Source organism: Natator depressus, chromosome 1 (genome assembly GCF_965152275.1).
Source record: "Natator depressus isolate rNatDep1 chromosome 1, rNatDep2.hap1, whole genome shotgun sequence".
Lineage (NCBI taxonomy): Eukaryota > Metazoa > Chordata > Testudines > Cheloniidae > Natator > Natator depressus.
This window is the reverse complement of record NC_134234.1, coordinates 22,938,230-22,950,879: the sequence shown is the minus strand read 5'-3', so window position 1 is coordinate 22,950,879 and position 12,650 is coordinate 22,938,230. Positions and strand designations below refer to the sequence as shown.

Genomic DNA, 12,650 nt, shown 5'->3' with positions numbered 1-12,650 from the left:
TTTGAAAGTGTTGTGCAGGTTTTCTTCGAGGATGAAGACTGAGAGGTCAGATATAGCATGATCGCTTTGTGAAAAGTGTTCACCCACAGGTGATGTAGTGTTTTTTTCTTTTATCATTTCCTGCGTGAGTTCATTCAAGAGTGCAGTGATTGTTTTCACCCACGTAGTTGTTATTGGGGCATTTCGTGCTCTGGATGAGGTACACCACATGTTGTGATGAGCAAATGCAGGTCCCAGGGATCTTGAAAGGGGTGTCGTGCGGGGTGTTGATCATTGTACAGTGGAGAAAAGTCTGCAAGTTTTGCATCTGTTGTTCTGGCAGGGTCTGGTGCCGCTTTGAGTTGCTGTGTTCTGGTCTGTGGGGAGCTTGCTTCTGATGATGAGCTTGAAGCAGCTGGGGAGTTGTTTGAAGGCCAGGAGAGGGGGTGCAGGAAAGATTTCTTTCAGGATGGGTTCCTCATTGAGCATGGGTTGTAGTTGTTTGGTAAAACCTCATATGGGTTCCAGTGTGGGGGGCAGGTGACAACTAAGGGTGTGCATTTGGAGGGGGTTTTATTTCTGTATTGAAGCCAGTTCTCTCGGGATATTTGGGTGACCCATTCCATGACGTGATCTACTTCGCTGGTGGAGTGTCCTTGTTTGGTGAAGGTGGTTTTGAGTATGTTAAAGTGTATATCCCAGACTTTTCCCTCAGAGCATATTCTGTGGTATCTGAGCCTGGCTGTAAATAAAGATTTCTTGGTGTGTTTGGGGTGGTTACTGGATTTATGAGGTAGATGTGATGATCCGTGGGTTTATTGTATACAGTTGTCTGTAGGGTTCCATTGTTGAAGCTGATCATGGTGGGAGTGTTCAAGAGAGTTTAATTCATGGGTAGTGGTTGAAGTTGTGGTGGAAATCTATGGTGGAGTTTAAGTCATCCATCCACAGGATGAAAATATCATCATCTCAGGTATATCATTGGTTTCATGGTGCATTTGGTTAGTTATGACTTGCTTTTTAAACAACAATCTCTGCATAGAGAATTTCCATGGAATTTGCATTAGTTTCACCATAAATTTCCATCAAAGCATGAGTTCTTTGCTTTCCATATTCCCACATCTGCCATCTTCCAATCCCAGTTGTGTGCCTCGGGCGTGGTTAGGGAGGGAGTGCACACAAAAAACAGATGGACCCCACCCAAAAAGAGCCTTTCCTAGCTCTGGCTAGCACTTAGTGTTGACTCACAAAGAAAAGTAAATAGGAAAATCTTCCCAAATGCAAGAAAATGAATGCATTGACTGCAGAGAAGTACATGTACTGTTTTCCCTTAGTGATTGGCTTGTTACTGCAATGGCTTTGTAATGGCTTTATGGTATTCCCTGCTTAACCTCTGCTAGGTCTGCAGCCCTGCTGTTATTTTTAATGCATTTTGCATTGAAACTTCACCCTGACTCCCGGTAGGAAGGAGTTGGCACTAGGGTTGCCAGGCATTGGGTTTTCGACTGGAATGCCCAGTCAAAAAGGGCCCTGGCGGCTCCAGTCAGCGCTGCCGACTGGGCCATTAAAAGTCCGGTCAGTGACGTGGCGGGTGCTCAGGACTAAGGCAGGGTGCCTGCTTGCCCAAGGTCCACGCGGCTCCCGGAAGCAGCTGCCAGGTCCCTGCTGTCCCTAGAGTCTAGATGCATGGGCGGCCAGGGAGGCTCTGCATGCTGCCCCTGCCCCGAGGGCCGGCTTTGCAGCTCCCATTGGCCGGGAACCGCGACCAATGGGAGCTGCAGGGGTGGCGCCTGTGTGCGTGAAGGCAGCGTGCGGAGCCTCCCTGGCTGTCCATGCGTCTAGGGGCTGCAGGGACCTGACAGCTGCTTCCTGGGAGCCGCAGTAAGTGCCTCCGGGACTCTGCACCTGGTCCCGCACCCCAACCTCCTGTCCCTGCCCGGAATCCCCTCCCGCACCCAAACTCCCTCACGGAGCTCACACCCCACCCCAACACCCGAACACCCTACCCCAGCCCCCTCCCACACCCCAAACCCCTGATCCCCAGCCCCACCCCAGAGCCCACACCCCCAGCCGGAGCCTGAACCCCCTCCTGCACTCCAAACTCCACATCCCCGGCTCAACCCCAGAGCCTGCACCCCCAGCCAGAGTCCTCACGCCCCCCCGCCCCTGCACCCTAACCCCCTGCCCCAGTCCAGAGCCCTCTTCTGCACCCTGAACAACTCATTCCTGGCCCCACCTGGAGCCCGCATGCACCCCAAGCCCACAACCCATACCCACCACTTTGCCCCAGCCCAGAGCCCTCTCCCGCACCCCAAACCCTTCATCCCCAGCCCCACCCCAGATCCCGCACCTCCAGCCAGAACCCTCACCCCCTTTCCGTACCCCAACCCCCTACCCCAGCCCGGAGAAAGTGAGTGAGGGTGGGGGAGAGCGAGCGACAGAGGGAAGGGGGATGGCATGAAGAGGGGCAGGGCCTTGGGGAAGGGGCGGGGCAGGTGGTGGGGCAGGAGTGTTTGGTTTGGTGCAATTAAAGAGTTGGCAACCCTAGCTGGCATCTACTCAGGGAATGTCACAAGAGCAACCACTGCATACACCTCGTGATATCTTTAGAACACCCAACATTACACAAAATGTACAACAGATATTGGCAGGGAGACAAAACACAAATATATGCATGGATGCACTGTGCCAAACAAGCCATCTTTTTCTTTCCCCCGTCTCATGATTTTTCATGAGCCAGTTTGGTGCCGTTCTGTTTTTTCCAGTTTAAAATTGCGGGTTAACTCGGGGGAGAAAAGAACTGCAAGATCCTTGGGAGATGTATATTGTGTGCATTGAATAACAGTGTCTGACCGTTTATCAGCAATGGAATTAAAGCCATATAGCACAAGTTTAAATCCTCCAATGGTATCTCCCTTTAATCATCAGAAATATGCTGAAAGAGAACATTCGAAAATCATTTTTTCTCCTGAACTAAAAGAGCTGATCATGTGGTTTATTCTTTCCCTGAGTTCACAAAGCCAGTTTGCCCTAGCAAATAGCCCTAGCCAATAAACCCATCTTTATTATCCCCCACCAAAGAAAGGCGATCTGTTGAGATATTTTATAATCCTCCATTCTCTTATTTCTCCTAAAAGTGCATGTGGGTTCCCTTTTGGCATTAACTCAGTGAATCAGTAAATAAATATAATTTCGCCATGGACTTCTCCTTTGATATCCAAGCCAGATTGTGCATTTAGGTCACCCTCAATCAAATAATCCACATGTTCTGAATCTGAATGCTCTGTTCCCTGAAGCTCCTGGCCAGTTTTGGACGGTCTTGGCATTGTGTTAACCACTTTCCTCCTGCATTAAGGCAGAATTGCCATTTTGTCCTGTTCTTACTAGTTTTCGCCACCACACACACACACATACACAACAAGAGTGGCAAAAATAGGAGCCTAATTAACCTCAGTGAGAGCTGTGATTGGGTCCTTGACACTCTTAACCTCAGGCTGGTGATTAAATTGCTTAACTTCAAGCTTCTAACTTTGAAAATCTTGGCCATGCTTTTTTCCTCCTGGTTGTCACAAAGAAACAAACAAAACCACCAGTCAAATAAACGTGTAAGTGCAGCAGGACATTCTCTCAGGGATCAACCTAAGTATTTGCTTGCCATCGTAGTGCTGAAAAGGGCACAAGTTGGTAGGGTGGGGACTGTCCCCACTAGCCACCTACACACACGTCAGGTACCAGTGTTACCCGACAATTCGTTAACTCAGGCTCAGGGCCAGTGTAGATGCCAACGCGTGGATGAGAGAAAAGGCTAAAGTGAGGCTACGTCGATACTACAGATGCTGCAGTGGTACACCCACGGCACTGCACATGTGCCTCTCTAGCACCATAGTGTAGACACTTGCTACAGCGATGAAAGGGGTTTTTCCATCACAGCAGTTAATCCACCCCCCCAGGAGGCAGTATTAGGTCAATAGAACAATTCTTCTGTCGACCTACTGGCATTTATACTAGGGCCTAGGTCAGCTTCACTACAGCTCTCAGGGCTGTGAATTTTTCACACCTCTGAGCAACATAGCTAGGTCAAGCTAGCCTAAGAGTGGAGAGAAGAAAAACGTGATGGGGAGAATAGTCTTGGGGTTACGGCACAGGAATGGGAGTCAGCAAAGCAGGTATCCATTACAAGCTTGCCATGACTTCAGGCACGTCACTTATGCCTTTCTCTCGACCTCAGTTTCCCCATCTGGAAAACAGCAACAATAATACTGACCAAGGTGTCAGGTCACAGGCCTGTGAGGCTTAATTTCTGAATACATACAAAGTGCTCTGAGATCCTTGGCTGAAAGGCACTACATGAGTGCCAACTAGTCTCTCTAGGAACTTCGCTGTCACCATTAGCGAAGAGGCTAATGCCTAGGTCAGTTTGTGAAGGGAATAGTGATCAATATACCTGGTATAGGGTTACAACTGAGATCTCATAGCACTGGCTGATGCAGAAAATGACATCCGCAAAGAGAGGCGATCGGAAGAGCTAAATCACACTTTTTAATTAAACAAGTTTAAATAATTTTAATCCAATCTCTCTCTTCCCATGTCTTCAAAATTGGCTCATTTCAAAGACTGCTAGTGAAGGATCTGATAGGTGCATAAAATAGATAAAGGCGGGGGGGCGGGCAGGGAGGGGGATTCCTCACTCCAAGAGTTACTAACTACCTAAGGCAGCAGTTCTCAAACTTTAGCAACCCAAGGACCCCCATTTTGCTTTAAAATTTTTCATGAACTCCCAAGCCCCCTGCTCAGCTTCAGGCCCTGCCCCCACTCCACCCCTTCCCCCAAGGCCTCACCCCCACCCACCTCTTCCTGCCCCCACTCCATCCCTGCCCCTCCTCTTCCCCACCTTTTTCCACCCCCTCCCCTGAGCATGTCCCATCCCTGCTCCTCCCCCTCCCTCTCAGCGCCTCCTGCACGCTGCTGAACAGCTGTTCTGCTATGGACAGGAGGCATTGGGAGGGAGGGGGAGGAGTTGATCAGTGGGGCCAGCGGCCTCAGACATGATTCTGCTCCCTTCCCCAAGCGCACCCCATCCCCGCTCCTCCCTCTCTCTCAGGGCACCTCCTGCACCCCACTGAACAGCTGTTCCCCGGCATGCAGGAGGTGCTGGGAGGGAGGGGGAGGAGTTGAGGGAGGGAGGGGAAGGAGTTGATCAGTGCGGCTGGTGGACGCCCCTGGAGTACCCTCGTGGACCCCCATTTGAGAAATGCTGACCTAAGGGCGTGTCTACACGTACAGTGCTGCACCAGTGCAGGTGGGCCACTGTAGCACTTAGTGAAGACACGACCTATGCCAAAGAGAGAGCTTCTCCTGTCAGCACAGTACGCCACCACCCGTCGACATAGCGCTGTCTACCCTGCATAACTGCATCACTCAGGTGTGTGGAGTCTCCACACCGCTGAGTGACATAGTCATACCAACATACGTTTGCAGGGCAGACCAGGGCTCAGAGTCCTTCACTGATGTTCTCCACCGTGCTTTGCTGCCCTCCTAGCCCTCTCCCCATGGCTGACCTGCACCTTTGTGATAACTAGTGGTAGAGTAACCTACGAAGGGAACAAACTTCCATCCCATACTGTGGCTACAAACCTGCTTTGTTACAAAAATCTAGGGAGCTGGTACTGCAAACAGTGTTAAATAAAGAATTGGCAACGCTGTATAATGGACGCTCTTCATTATCTGCAGGCCATCGTGGTGACAGATGGAGAGCGAATTCTAGGCCTAGGAGATCTAGGAAGTTATGGCATGGGCATCCCAGTAGGGAAACTTGCCTTGTACACAGCCTGTGGTGGAGTGAACCCGCAACAGTGTCTGCCTGTCCTGCTTGATGTTGGCACAGACAACGAGGTAAGATTACCTGCTTATTCTGTGCATTTTAAAAATGAAAAGCTGTTTTATTTAAAGCTGGGTTCTTAACTCGGAGAATCAGTCCCTGAATTCGGAGCTAGAGTCAGAGACACCTAAGATAAGAAGACAACTAACCCAACAGTGCACGGAAGTTGCCAGCTTGCACTCTTGCTCGTAGTATGAGATCAGATAAACACTGGCAGTCCTCATGTTCCACTGATGGGAAGGCGAAGCTGGAACTGGGCCAGCAGGAGTTGAAGGGTCAGCTCCATCTTTCAGCATGATAAGGTGAGTTAAAAGATTTCAGCCATGCAGATACAGACTGACTTTTCCTGTGAAAAGCATAAGGAAACTGACACATCCCTGGGTGTGTTTGGAAGCGATTACATTTCAGCAAACGGAGAATCCCCACTGGGTGGTTTGGGCTTAATTAATGGCAGTGTTTTGTCAGATTGCACACTTTACTGCACACGATAACAGGACAGGAGGACTCCATCTGTTCACAGTTTTCTGCCTTATGACTCTGGCTCAGAAGGGCTGAAATGCAACACTTTACTGATGCCAGAAGAGACATCTGTGAGGATGTTTTTAAAATAAATTCCTATAGATATTTGCTATGGCCAATGCTTGTCGAATATGCAAGAAACTATTTTAAAATGTACTTGCTTCTCATTTGACCATAAGCCATCTGAATATATGATTCTCAGCTGGCACGGCAAAACTGGTGAGATAAAACTTTCAAACTTGAAAGGCCGTCACCTCAATCGAAGCTTAGGCACCTTAATCAGCCACCTGATTTTTGTAGAGGTGCTCTGCACTCATGGGCTTCATTTGGAGTTGTGGGTTCTCAACACCTCTTTAGATGTGGGGCCCAGTGTTTCAGGTTGGGCCGCCCCAAAACTGAGGAAGCCAAATTAGAGGCCATTATGGAAAATTCGGGTCTTAGGCCTGATCTACTCTGGGGGGGGGGGTCGATCTAAGATACGCAACTTCAGCTACGAGAATAGACTTAGAATCACTTACTTCGCGTCCTCACGGCGCAGGATCGACAGCCGCCGCTCCCCCGTCGACTCCGCTTCCGCCTCTCGCCATTGCGGAGTTCCGAAGTCGACAGCAGAGCGATCGGGGATCGATTTATCGCATCTACACTAGCCTCGACAAATCGGTCCCCGATAGATCGATCGCTACCTGCCGATCCGGCGGGTAGTGTAGACGTGACCTAAGTGACTTCCCCGTGCCAGCAGTGGAACGGGACTAAGTGTCATCAGACAGGTAATTTACCCATCCTGCTCCAAAAAGCCCATTTGGTTGGCATTCTTTAAAAGTCAGGTTGTCGGTCTCCATTGTATCTCCAAGGTAGCTCCAGTCTCATGTTGCCAGTTCTGGCTAGACCATTCATCCCAACCCTTATGTGACTCACACACCGTCCCTTCGTTACTTATCCCCTGCCCCAGGAAAGACATTCAACCCTTCCAACCTAGGGGGTAACAATACAAAAGTGAGAGGGAAACTGAATCACAAATGCTTGTCATAAAAGTAACGCAGCTCTTCCCCATGTTCTCCACATTGGTACTCAGGGGTTCCTGGCTTTCAGGTCTATGCTCAAACCACAAGGCTATCCCACTTACATGAAAAAATTAATAAATTAACATTTTAAACGACTTGCCTCTTTCTGTGTTTAGTGCATAATGATGCATTTAGAAGCACTTCCCTGCCATCTTGCTGGTACTGCAGCGCATACAGATCAAACTTTTCAAATTAATTTCAGGGAGATTTGTGGTGGTGGCCGGGCCAGATTGGAGTGAGTGGCATTGCTATCTGGCCCACGGGGTCCTGCACATTCAGGTTTGGCCTGGCTAAACATGGTCGGGCCATGGCTCAGGCCTGCCTCCCAATGCCAGCTCCACAGCCTATGCTGATGCGCACCCAGGGCTGACGTGTATGATTCTAGGTCATGTAGCTGAGTTTTTGAATTTGGCATAAATGGATGGTTTTTGTTGTTTTTATGCAGGAGATAACATTACTAAATCAGAAGTTTCCCACAACTACTGGGAGACGTGGTCAGTGTGTTACAGAATACTTCCATGTACTGCTTGGGCAACTCAGCCTGTGGCTTTCAGAACTTGGAATCGCCCAGGTAGCTCACTTTAAAGAACCAGCAACATGCCATTGACCACTTAAAAATGTATTCAAGTGCTATATAGTAATGGGAACGTGTGTCTCCTCTTTCAAGAACCATGGCATAGAAGAGCAGACCTAAGCAAAATCAATGGAAAACCCCTTTCGTATTCCCCGCTAAAGGAAAAACAGCTGGGTTTCTGTGGCTCTGGAAACAGATTTCGTTTTAGCATACCTGCCAACAGTTAAGGTTTGCAAAGCTACAGGACAATAGGGCTTTGGTAGGATGCGCCCCTCTGACAGCCATGATTCGGTTCCTGAGGCCAGGGCGGAAGTGGGATCTCTTTCTGATGACTCACTGAGACCTTCAAAACATCCTGCTAGGTGGCCCATCTGTCTCCTGCTACTGCTATTTCTGTCACATTCTCCCGGATGTTATTTCTTTCCATGCTGAATCACCACTTTTGGAGGCAACAGCTTCTTATCAGCCATAGATAGGATGCAGGTCCCTGTTCAGCAGTTGTGGGGTTGATTGGAAAAACAGTTTTTTGAATGTATGGAGTTGTGTCCAATATCTGCAAAAGGCTTTTAGAAATAGAAATCTGAGTCTGAAGTTAGAAAATGGCAGCAAACTCAAGGAGACGAGCAAACACATACAGGTGAAGTTGAGGACTAGATGGTTCAGGAGATCACTGGTGCAAATCCAGCTCAGGTTAATACAATAGAAAGCTTGTTAGCATCTGGTGGCTTAGATGAAATGGATTGATGGCCTCATTAGTTCCTAATGGAGAGGAGTCCATGTTGCAAAAATCATGACTGTCCCTAGTGAACCCCACATGGGCAGTCTCGGGTAAGAATCCAGGAACTGAATGAGCAATGGACACTGAACTACCTACAAGCTAGGCCTTACAGGGCAAGAGTGAAACACTTCAGGAAGGTGGCATAAGGAAGTACTGTCCCTGCATGAGCTCTCCTGGTCCTGTGGAGAGAGGACTCTGCTTCCCAGGGCTGTCCAGCAAGCACTCAATTCCTATGATTGTATTTCCACAATGAGACGCTCCTTGGTGTGGGTTTATTTATCATGAACTAAAGCTGGTGTTCAGGAAGGGATCTGTGTTTGCATCATGCCCAGGAACTGGACAGCCCGCCATGTTTTGTTGCTTAGCGATAATGATTGAAGCGGACATAAATGTGAGACACGTACATTTTGTATGTAAATCTCTGTTCGGCAGAGAAGCAGGTGCCATAAACAGATTGCTTTGTGTCTTAGGCTCTCCTGAATGATCCACTCTATATTGGACTGAAACACAAGCGGGTCCGTGGGAAACAATACGATGAACTGATTGATGAGTTTATGCAAGCAGTCACTAACAAGTAAGTGGGGCTTTGTGTGAGTCTCCTCTTAGCTGCTTCCATTTAAAAGATGTTAAAACACTCAAAGTAAACACTAGTTTAATTGATAGATAAGCAAAGAAAATCCATTAATGCAAACCCCGTGGGTGGTCTGGAAATGACCCTGACTGAGTGCTCGAACGTTCCATGTCAAAATTATTTATGTCTTTAGAGAGTTGAGAGGGGACTGACTATTTATAACCATTTCCTGTCCATACATTAAGCTAAAGGTGTCAAATGGGCCCTGTGGGCTGTATCCGGCCTCCATGGTGTATTTACGTGAGCTACATAGCAGATTCACAATCTCAGCATCCTTTTTGGTTTTTGTTGGGTTTTTTTTGTTAAGGGTCTAGCTGTCATGGTTGTGAAGTAAACCTTCTAAAAGTAAACAGGGTGTAATTCAATGTGGGGCTGTCTGCCTGAATCTGCAAGCAGCCTGTAAATGACTTACTCTGAGAGGTGTGAGCTTCCCTGCCTGCCAGTAACCACAACAGTGTTAACCCTGAAGACACTATAAATATAAGCATCAACTATCATACTGTTTATTTTAGCTGTGGAACAGGGAAGGTGTTAGGAGTGAATTCCCTGGCTAAAGAATGTGGAATTGGAAGGGAAAGAAGAACAGAGAAATGAAAAGAGAAGAGACACACTAACCAGGAGGAAAGATGGTCCAGTGATTAGTGTGCTAGCTCTGGGCCTGGAGACATTATTGTGTCATCCCAGCCTGATCTGAAGAGGGGTCGGTGTGTTCTTGTACCATCTCACTGGAATGCGTTTACCAAGTTACTTGAGAGATCTGTGTGGTTTTGTACCATCCCCTCCAGTCAGGAATGTGCTTACTTGGTGTTAGCTAATACCGAGTGTGGTGTTGTTTTGCCAAGGCCAGGCCTACTCTGGTTCACAGCCTTTGGTTCACACTGTTAGTTATGCCTAGTGCTACAGCAAGGCCTACACTATATACAGGCCATATTCGCCCCTTATCTTGATCTTCACCCAAATCTTCCATTAGCATCAGTGGGAGATCCACTGTGAACTGGGGGAGTGTGGGTTTCTCTGTTTATACCCCAACCCATGGACCATCATTCAAAATGGAGGTAAGCCCTCTCCATTGAATGAGTTTGATACATAGGCATGAAGCCCAGTCCTGTAGCTCTCACTCTTTCCCCCTGCAATCACTGGGACTGCTCACAAGAGTAAGGACTGTGGGACTGGACCCTAAATCTATAGATATGGGCCCGAACCTGCACACCAGACCAAAAAAACCTCTGCAGTTCAGGTCCAGATTGGAGCTTTACAGCTGGCACTCCAAAATCTCCTATCTGCTTGCCCTGAGCTTTGGGGAATTTGGATTCAGATTTTGCAGATTGGGCTGATCTCTGCTGGACTCTCATCCTTCCAGTAGATTCAAGGTCAGTCACAACCACCCCACCTTTCTTTACGGCTAGTTGGGAGGGAGGGGATGGCAATCCCGAATAGTATTCTGTTGTAACACAGGGTTATGCTATGGAAAAAGCTGAGAACCATTGCTCATGGCTATTGGTTACGTGCTTTGCAGTGCACTCTTGTGCCCAAGTGGGGAAGGTGAAAGTACATGACAATCCCCTCGACTCACTGAAGGGGATATTGGAAGGAAGAGAGAGAAAACAGCAATTTAAAACAGACTGGAAAAGCCCTAACCTCTTGAGCATCATTTTCTGCCTCTGCTAAAGTAACAGATGACGTTAATCAGGGACTGCAGAGTGCTGCAGCGCACTCCTACCCACCTGATTTATGAGGTGCTTCATGTTTGCTTGTCTTCCCTCCACACTGTTGTTGTTTCAGTTCTTTGCATTTAAAGGCATCACGTCAGTTACATGAATTAGGTCTCCCCCTTCCCTCTGTCTCAGCAGGCTGTTTCTGCGTGCACTGCTGCGAACTGTAGGGTTGTCTTAGGTCTGGAGAGTTCTAAGGGCAACACCTACCCAAAAAAATGACCAGCGCCCTTTCCCCATGCCCAAATGAGTTGGGAGGAGCTGTAAGGAGGGAAATGGTGAGGACTGGTCAGTGCCTTTAGCAGCTGTAGGTCCTGGAGGAGCTGACTGCTTTAGAGACAGTGTCAGTGCAATCCTCCGTTTTTGTGACTGGCCGTTGGTCCAGTGGAATTGGGTACCACACTGAGAGAATTGGGGTGAAATCCTGGCCCCATTGAGTTAATGGGAGTTTTGTTATTTACTTCAGTGGAGCCAGCACTTCACCCAAGGTTCCCGTTCCCAGTTCTGCTACTGACTCACTGTGTGACCTTAGGCCAGGCCCTTCACCTCTTCTGGGCTGCAGATTCCCCATCTGCAACCTGGGCTAATAATTATTACATAGCTTTGTAAGCCCCTGAGATCTGTGGATAAAAAATATGCTATCTAGTGATGAACCTTATCACTTCAGTGAGGGGTGCATTAGAAATGCTTAAAAGAGAACCTTAAAAGAGAGTGGGAAAAATTGAGCTTTTTCTTCTTCTTTATAATGGATGAAAGCCTGATTATTTAAAAGAAAGGTTGGATCTTTTGTGGCTTGTGTTGACATTAGGAATTCATGTCTTGTCTAATCTGGAAGACTCTGGCAGTAGAGAAACACGTCTATGGAATCACAGGAGACTGAAAGCAACTGAGAGGTGAAGGGAATTGTAGTGTGAGTGTTCACTGTTGGTTTTTTGTTGGCCCGCTCTTCTATTTTAACTCCAGCCTCTAATGAACACAGTGGAGAAAGGATGTCTCCTAAACTTTCCTCTTCTCCTCTGGCAACAAGAGGACCAGGGAGAGAGAATTCAGAGCTCAGCAGGGTCCTGGGACAACAGCTTGAGGCACTTGGTTTCTATGGTGATGAGTAGTAGAAGGACCTAGATAATGGCTCCCTCCCATCACTAGTCTGGCTCTGGTCTTTGTTTGTGATGTCTATGGCAGAGATTGCTCAACATGCAGGATATGAACCCCGCCACCACTGTGAGATGTATTTTGGGAACAGGGCAAAACATACGCAGCTAGCCAGCCCTGGCCTGCCACCCTGACCCATGGGAATATGCTCCCGGGCAGCATGCTTCTTCTGTGCTAGCTGTTGGGAAAAGACTGCCTATTGTTTCCTTATGGCTGGGTTAGATGGGCTAATCCCAGAGGAGAACACAGAGGGAACTCAGCCATGGAACACAGCTCTCCTCTCATGTGGAATGACATGCCGAGGCAGTGTGATCTAGTGATTGGAGCAAGGTACTGGGGTCAAGAGCCTTGGCTTCTGTTCTCAAC

At 48.2% G+C, this 12,650-nt stretch overlaps 1 protein-coding gene across 3 annotated transcripts in view; it reads left to right on the top strand.

Annotated features, from left to right (window-relative positions):
• The window catches only part of ME3 (malic enzyme 3), a 182,887-nt gene that overhangs the window by 123,506 nt on the left and 46,731 nt on the right, over positions 1-12,650 (top strand). For all 3 annotated transcript variants that reach the window (XM_074956276.1, XM_074956294.1, XM_074956286.1), the window contains exons 5-6: positions 5,710-5,871; positions 9,260-9,363. In XM_074956276.1, the coding sequence (XP_074812377.1) occupies positions 5,710-5,871; positions 9,260-9,363 (266 nt within the window). The remainder of the gene's footprint in view (positions 1-5,709; positions 5,872-9,259; positions 9,364-12,650) is intronic.